The sequence below is a fragment of the Lolium rigidum genome, chromosome 5 (assembly GCF_022539505.1).
Source record: "Lolium rigidum isolate FL_2022 chromosome 5, APGP_CSIRO_Lrig_0.1, whole genome shotgun sequence".
NCBI lineage: Eukaryota > Viridiplantae > Streptophyta > Magnoliopsida > Poales > Poaceae > Lolium > Lolium rigidum.
The window spans coordinates 80,551,762-80,560,596 of record NC_061512.1 but is presented as its reverse complement, the minus strand read 5'-3'; the positions used below and the strand labels follow the sequence as shown (position 1 = coordinate 80,560,596).

The 8,835-nt window shown below is 44.1% G+C and overlaps 1 protein-coding gene across 1 annotated transcript; it reads right to left on the bottom strand.

Moving 5' to 3' along the window:
- Positions 1 to 2,443: 2,443 nt before the first annotated feature.
- Positions 2,444 to 8,161, bottom strand: LOC124654935 (proteasome subunit alpha type-5). Its single transcript, XM_047193911.1, has 9 exons — positions 8,058 to 8,161; positions 7,838 to 7,919; positions 7,089 to 7,169; positions 6,235 to 6,348; positions 6,031 to 6,132; positions 5,894 to 5,952; positions 3,099 to 3,201; positions 2,754 to 2,819; positions 2,444 to 2,658 (listed from the first exon to the last, which is right to left on the bottom strand). Exons 1-9 carry the CDS (start codon positions 8,069 to 8,071, stop codon positions 2,566 to 2,568), a joined length of 714 nt encoding a protein of 237 aa, XP_047049867.1. The 5' UTR covers positions 8,072 to 8,161; the 3' UTR covers positions 2,444 to 2,565.
- Positions 8,162 to 8,835: the final 674 nt, after the last annotated feature.

Here is an 8,835-nt window from a genome sequence, read left to right as displayed (position 1 = left end):
GGTCGCCCGGGGCAGCAGCCTTGGGTACGACGGTGGAGGTGGCCCTCTTCTTCGCCGGAGAGGGTCGGCCTGCGGTTGGTGGTGGTGGATCTATCGATCTATCACCGCGTTCCGGCGGTTAGATGGTGATGCATGGAAGCCGGCGACGGAGACGCCGGTGGAGGGTTGGAGTGGCCAGCCCAGGATGGTCGCCGACGTGGGGGTCCGACCTGAATAAAGGCGGTGGTCCTAGGGTCTCTCTTGCGTGAAGAGGAAGACCTACCGGAGGCCTGGACTCGTGATCTAGCCGGAGTGTTGAGTTCGGAAGGCTCCGCCGGCGAATGTAACGGTGCTTGTTGCCTGGAGTTTGCTGGATCGGTGGTATTCGGTCGTGCGCACCCATGCTTTTATTCCGACCGATTGGTTCTGGAGGGAGCAGCGCGAAGCTCTTTTTCTGTGTTGACATCAAGTGACTATGGATCCATGATGAAAGTAGGAAGAAGAGAAGTTCATGAAGGTCGGAGGGGAGGACTAGCTAAGGGAGGTTCAAGTCTCCGCGCTGTTGAGGGACTTGCTTGGTGTTCTGAGCTTCACAGCAGCGGTATGAAAGTGGGGGCGACAACACAGGTGAAGTTCGAGTCCTACCTTTCGGGTGAAAACCCAAGGTCCGACCTTAACCTGGTTGTGCCTGGCAATGACCTTGTTGGAGGCATTGTTTTGAGAGCGGGGACTATCTTCAGGGTGAAAACCTAAGATCGTTGATCGGGCGACGATGGTGTTAGAGCATTGTTCCCTTCTTGGAGGCGTCGTTTTTGGAGAGTCTGTATTTCAGGTGTTGTTTTGGCGGTGGATGTATTGCTTGTTGTTAGGCCCGAGATACTCGTAGCGGGACTTTTGTTTCTTAGTTTTCTTTTCCTTTTTTTTGGCTGTGTGCATCCGTAGTGCCATTAGGGTGGTGCGTTGTTGCAGAGGCTGGGTGTAATTGGTATCTATTTGATATTAATATATTCCCTTTATCGAAAAAAGGTAAGGGGGAAGCAATTCACGCTTGGAATCATAACTGTTTACCTCGTGATCACATGCTGAGGCCGTTGGTCTAGAAGAAGAGGGAGCCTTTCATTTATGTAGGCATCGTTTATTGATAGTACTTCAGCAACTTGGAAGGTGGATCTACTCGAGGAACATTTCCTCCTCGTGGATGTTGAAGTGATTCGGTCTATTCCCATGAGCAATCGCAGGATGATTGGCATTTATGCATTAGCACTATGAGAAAATTGGAGTCTTGACTGTTAGATCAACGTATTGTCTCCTAGTCCAGATTAAGAGAAGGGAGGACTGGATCGAGGGGCGCTCGACTGGTTCCAACTCGAAGGAGGAGAATCAGTGGCAGCGGCGGTGGAAGGTTCAGGTGTCGTCGATCTTCTATGGCGCCTGGCACACCAATCACTACCTACTTGTGACGTCCGCAACCATAAACATATGGCTGAAACCAGTAGTTGCGTTGCTCTATATGTGGTGAAGAGGATTCCTGGTGACATTCTTTAATCAACCATATGATAGCACGATGTGGGCGGGCACTCGCTAACAAGGAGATTGTCCAACAGTGAGTGGATTGGAAGAACCATCGGCTAGACAATGGTTGTTCCTAATGATGGAATTCACTGTCAAAGGAAGGAATTTGTTACAATCGCGGTGACTATGTGGGCTATCTGGTTTGCGTGTAGAAAGATTATCTTTGAGGGGGAGTACCATAGCCCGCTATCGACTCTCCACATTGCTGAAACTTATCTTAGGGACCTCTCCATCTCGACTTCCAGGATTGAGATATGTAAAAGTTAATGTTGACGCAGCCATGGCGAAAACCAGCGACAGTGGTGCCTTGGGAGCTGTGTGTAGGCATGAGGATGAGTCCTTTCTAGGAGCATCATCTCTCACAATCACCAGTATTTCTGACCCAGCGACCTTGACCGTTGGCGTGCACAGAGGCACTAGCCCTCACGGAGGATCTCCAAGTCCAGTGCATGATAGTGGCCTAGGATTGCTTGCAAGTCATAAATAATTTGAAGGATGACCATGAAGGCAGCTATGGGAAGGTTACCCAGATCAAAGGGCTTCACTGGGGTTTTGTTCAAGCATGAAAATAGAGCTTCTAACTCTGAAGCTCATTAGTAGCTCGTAGTTTCGTTTCTCCTAGCATTGGACGCCAGATTTGGCTGGATCAGCCCCTGGTGAACTTTGAATTCCTAATATTATTGAGCAATAAAGAGCTGCTGAATCCTCAAAAAAAAGAGTATTCTAGGACAATTGACGTTTGAAGAAGCAGAGAACGAACAGCTGTTGTTAGTTGTTACTCAATTAAAATACTGCAATCCGTTGCTGCATGAGTGCAAGCCCTTCACCTCAGACAGAAGGCTGTTCGGCCTCTTCACCGGCGGAGGCAACAAATATTGTAAGCCTCTATAACTTGTCGATAGCAGATTTGAATTGAACGATAAGAGGTAGACATCAGTGTCAAGGCAAAAGAGCAATCGTGCTTATGCTGGAGTATATGAATCCGAGTTGACATAGATAAAGATTTATCTGTTTTCACAGCCGTGCTATGACTGCTTCGACCTCGGCAGGGGTGTAGAGGTGGTAGTTCGGTGCGACCTTGGCGATATCAACATTGTTCGGAGTTACCTGTTGCAAATAGCATTTTAATAACTCCAGACACTTGGCAGGGGTTCTCAGAGACTGAAATAACAAACATGAGACCGTATCTGAGACGTCTTTACCTTTTCTTCCATAACCTGCTTCAGGATAGATAGAGCAATGCTTTCAGCCTCCTCAAGGGTCAGCTCCTGCACATGAAACTTAAATCATCAGATTCACAGACAATGGTGGAAGTGTCCACATACAGCAGAAGGTGATGTGGTTCATATGGTTTTCTTTGCAGAAGATTCGAAACATGCTACTTTCAAAATTAGCCTCTTAGCTATATAAGTCCCGAAAATTCCATATGCTGCCATCGAGGTAGCATTTCAACTGGCTATGAAGAATGTAAACTTCCTTTGCATATATACAAATCGTGTTAAGTAGTGTGTAATATAGTTCAGAGCCATTTGATCTTGTTTTATTACCTTGTTAAACTGCTCCTGTAAAGAGCTATCAGCACCTTCAGAGCCCGATCCAATTGCCTTGGCATTGCACTGCCAAAAGGTTCCAGATGGGTCGGTGTAGTACCTGAAGCAAGCAAAATAAAGACAGCGAACTTCAACAATTATGGAGGTGTAAATGTTCTTTCTTTTAGACCTAGCAATTTCTAATGTGGCCTTCCAAACAGAAGCTATTCTAATATGCAACAATGGATTGTGAGGCTTAGTACAAAATATTACTTAATTTGTTCTTCGAAAGGGAAGAGGGTAGAAAAATTGTTTCCATACCCAACAACACAAGGAATGTGATGAAGATGTGACAAAGACAAACTTATAAGCAAGAGAGCATTTTGAAGCTTCATATTCAATAATATTTAAGATGTAGCAGTACCCTAATATAAAATTCGGTCATTCTATTGAAGGCACATGCCCCACGTAACCTTTTCGTGCGACGGGTGGCCTTAGATCGCGCGCCTATAAGGGCCGAAGTCCCAATGACTACATGCATGCAGGGCATTTTTTCACGATTCGGAAATTCAAAATGAATTATCTCTTGAACTGTTAATCCGATTGATGATCCATCTTCACCACTTGGTTCGTTTTGATGAGGACTTTAAAACAAGATCCTATTTTAATATGTTTTGCAGATTTTTTTTCACCCCCAGTTGCCAGGTTCAAATAACATAAATACCAGGTTACTAGTTAACAATTACCAGATAATTTACATGTGTATTTTTTTTGCATAGAAATGATCTACATATTCAGATAGTGGGTTTTCGATCCACTCTAAATTTTGTTCAAAAAATATGGTAATTTTAACCTGGCAACGAACTTTGGATAACTCGGTGAACAAGTGACTATAATCTGGCAACTAAGTTCGTAAAAAAATTTGTCAAAACATACCAACACATGATCTAGTTTCCGAAGATCTCGTCGCGAAAACACTAACCGTGAAAACATATCAGAATTTCGACTTATGGTTCAAGAGATAAAACATTTTAAAGTTTGAAAAACAAAATGAATCCTGAGTGGCAGTGGGCTGTGTGCATGTGGTAGCCATATTTAATCCATGCCCACGGAATGATAATCGGGGGCACATGCTCGAGGTAGCACAGTTCTACAAAAATTTACAATATTGGTTGTGGCTGGAAGCTCACACATCAAATTAACTTGGTGGAACCAAAGTGGTTCCTATTTTTGACATGTAGACAATAATATCACCACATTGTAAACCCCAACAATGTGAAGCAACATGTAATCTTTTGTTGGCAGTCAAATTACCATTCTGCTACAGATAAGTGATAATCTTATTTGTAACAAATAGGAGAATATAATGAAAGATTTCCCCCAGAGGAATGGCCATTGCAGAAGCTATTGATTATAAGTCATAAAACTGTGTACAGCTGGTCCTAGCATCAGGTACAGCAGCTCCAATCTTAGGGGAGGGTAAGGAGCCCATAAACAATTGTTTCAAGAGTTGGGTAGGAAATACATTAAGGACAAGTTAGCAAGTCAGAAATGTCCATTAGGAAAATGTTAAGACATGTAATAAGCTAACATCCTCTATATAAGGATGCCCTGGAACTTCTATTGATATTAAGGAGTGAACAACCAAAGGCCAAGTTTTGGTTCCTTTGTGAAGATTCATACTAACATCCTCTATATAAGGATTCCCTCGAACTTCTATTGATATTATGGAGTGAACAACCAAAGGCCAGGTTTTGGTACCTCTTTGTGAAGATTCATAAGTTCAAAACTACGACTAGGGTAAAAGGAAGGTAGACTCTAAGGCTTAAGCAAGCTCAGTATCAATAACAAAAGAGAAAAATTGATAGCATCAACAATAGGAGCTAAGTTCTTGCATAAGATCGAGATAAGTTGCTTACTGCAAGTAACATGATTCTTTGTTATCATAACAGAAACGGAACATGCAGGTAGAAGCTAGGAAGCGCGGATACTTCACTTTGTCGCCATACTGGTATCGGATACCGCGGATACTGCCCGATACGTATCTACCGATTTTCGAATTAAAGAAAAGGAAAAAGAATACCGATACTTGAGGGATACCGAAGGATACTGGAGGGATACCGGAAACACTTCGATCGATGACTCCCTGAAAGGCTGGAAAGGCCAAACGCCCGCGCTCCCTAGAAAGGCCAAACGCCCGCACATGCACAGCCCATCTTAAGTAGGTACCCGCTCGCATTAGCGAACATGTCCTGCACGCGCAGCCGCCTCTTAGATTCCTTGGTCCTTGCCGGCGATGCTTCATCTCCTTCTCGCTGGTCGCCGCCCCCATTGACGAAGTCACAAGGTGACAGGTGAGTCTTCTTCCTCCATCTCCCAGTCCCCTACAGCCTAAGGCCTGGACCTCCTGCTCCATGGCTGCAGCCTGCTGCTCTACCAACGCAAAAGTCATAGATTGATCTCTGATTATCTTCCTTCCTTATTTAGATGCGCTCATTTTGTGAAACGATTTAGCGGATTTGTGATCTTTTGGACCATGTTATCATCCCTTTATCATATGAAAAATATTTAATTTTTATATTTTGAAATTATTAATATATATATGAACGTATCCCCATATCTCCACTTTTGGAAAAATGCCGTATCGCGGTATCCCCGTATCGCGTATCGGATACGTATCGCCGTATCTGTGCTTCATAGGGTAGAAGTAAATGCCAGTAAAACTGAAAGCATATTCAAATACAATGATGCAAGTATACTTCCTGAATCCAATGGAAGAATTTTTTCGTAAAATTGTAAGGCTTGGTACTTACAAACTGGGACCATTTTCATCATGACCAGCAATAAGGAGAGAAACTCCAAAAGGTCGTGACTGCAGGAACAAATAAGTAAAAATCAGAAACTCCAGTGGTAGCGTTGTGTTCTAATGGTAATAGCAATAAATGCTCACCATTGACTCTTCTTCACCTTCTCCAAAGCGAAGAGCTAGATCACAAATAGCTTGTGTGGTGGACTCAACTGTCATTGGTTCCCCATATGAGAATCTATGGTTCTGAGTATGAACATACAGTAAGGTAAAGAGATAAGTAATGAAAAATGAATGAAATATACAAGAATAGAAAAGTGAATGAAGTATACAAGAATACAAACGTACTTGGGTCTCCACACGAGCATGCTCAACCAATGTCCTTGCATCAGCAATAAGGCCACTCATGGCGCAACCAACATGCTCATCAATTTCCATAATTTTCTCAACACTGCTAGGTTCCTATACAAGGCAAAAGTTCGTGATATTAATGTTGACACAATTGAAAGTGGTGCAAAGCCATAGAAGAAGTGAGAGAAAATAGAGAGAAGGGAACAAGTAAAATAAAACTGGCAACCTAGAAACTGGCAAAAATTCATGATCTTAATGTTGACACAATTAGAAATGGTGCGTGGGGTCTGACCAATTAATTGTCACGAAAAATTATAATTCAGATGTGCATATCAAATCTCCAGGAAGTTGCAACATATTTATGAAGTTTGATCTATGCCAGTCACTCATAATATATACAGCATCACAGGATGAGGACGCCAACAACTGAGGGGAAATATCTAATTATGGTGAACGAACAACACTTGATATGTGGCTTTTACATCACATAGTAGGATGTTGTGCATCACAATTCACCGATACCAAACAGCAGACACGTCTATATGGAACATAAACCAGAAAAGACATAGTATCATGTAACTGTGAGCAGGGCTATCACTGAGAAAAAGATTTAATCAACTGAGACATTGGAATCAGCAATAAGAAGCCTCAAACAAAATCCCCAAGAGGGCAGAGGGTTATCTAAAGAAAAAACTAAGTATAAGAAGTCATCCATGATGCTGAAAGCTCAAAGTTCAATGGCATATGAATTTAGGATCATTGCATCGAAGTTGGGCATTAAAATGAAAAACAGTCCCACTCAGTCTCAAAAGTACACTTCAATCATTAATTACAGAGCCAACAGAAATTACCAGCAACGGAGATGTCACACGTTTCTCCACAGCAAGAACAACCCCATCCTTGGTCTTCAACCCAATAGCAGTAGAGCCCAACTGCAAAAGGCATGAGGATCAGCAAAGCCATCACTGATATGTGCATATCCAGTGCAGTATTAACTGGTATTAAACAGCTTAGTTGCAGCTGAAAATGCCTGTGCCAAGGATACAGTGACTGAAATCAACCTGGCAAATATGCAGACTGCAGAGATGTTAGAGAGCCTACAAGAAGACACAACCAAGACCCCTAGCTCAAATTTCCTCCCTGCAAGCCCCTAAGACTGCGCAAAGTTGTCACCACAACTCACAGCTTTAGAAAACAGCATTGTCGCCCCCTTCGTGCGGTAGCTAGGATTGTAATCACTGAATTGGTCACAAAACTAGATGGCACAGCTGAAGTTTGTGCCCAAAGCCCTAAACTCGTCTAGAAGCCTAAAAATTAAACTGCAGATAAACGAGAAACAACTCTAACACTAGCATCCCAGCGTACCATCAGTTCGTACAAGGAAGAACCACGAATCAGGCAAACCTAACGCAAAGATCGCCCCCAAACAACCCTGGACTCCAGCAAGGAAGCCACCGCCCGCATGGCCTGCTCGTGTGGCGCAGACAAACCGATTCGCAACAGCGCGCAGCAGCTGCCTCCTCTCAGCAAATCTAAACCGAGATCGAGAGCAAAAGAGGGGTGCTCAGGAGGGGCGGGTAGGCAGGCAGGCTCAACTCACCTTGATCGCCTCTATGGCGTACTCGACCTGGAACAGCCGCCCCTCCGGAGAGAAGGTGTTCACGCCGCGGTCGTACTCCGTCCTGCGCGAAACAAAATTTAATCCCGGAATAATAAGATGAAAAATTCACAAGAAGAAGAGCCCCGCCGGCGCGGAATACAGCCGCGGGTCGGGAGACGGAGGGAACTTGTGAAGGAGAAGGGGCGATGGCGATTGTTACCTGGTGAGGAACATGGTGGCGCGCGGTTTGCTCGGGCTTGGGGTTGGGGAAGAAGGGTTTGTGGGAGACGAGAGGAAGGTTATGCTTGAGGAAGAAGAAGAAGTAGAGCAGAGGTAGAGGTAGAGAGGCGATGGGTCCCACCTGGCGGTGACATTTATGCCGGGACAGAAACTTTTTTTTTTGAAACTCATATATATTAAGTTAGCAAGCCGCCTCATTATAAACCTTCCATCCCCCTTCGGTACCCTTGAAGGAAAAAAATGTGTATGGTACTTGCTGCTTTACCAACACAAAGAATTACATCGTGAAAAGGTTTACATCGTTTGCTAACTCAGCCCCTATACAATAAGGTGGTTCATCAATCCAAACGACACATTGATACCCACTGGCCATTGCAGCTAACCTATGAGCAACCTGGTTATTCTCTATCGGGCAAAAACTAAAGCTCACCTTAGCAAAACCCCTAGCTAGAAAAGCACACTCCTCAAAGATCGCCGCTGCCACCCCCGCTGAATTGCCGTTCTCTATCATAGTTTCAATCACCTCTAAGCAGTCACTCTCCACCTCAACCTTGGTGCACCCAACCTGGTCCGCCAAAATCAAACCATCCCGGACCGCTCTAGCCTCCGTTGTGGTAGCATCACTTATAAACTCAAGACCACAGCTACTACCAGCTATAAAAACCCCTTTCTCATCACCCGAGCAAGAATCCGGAGAGAAATCCGCATCGACGTTTAATTTCACATAATCTTCCTTTGGCTTCTCCGCACAATTTCTT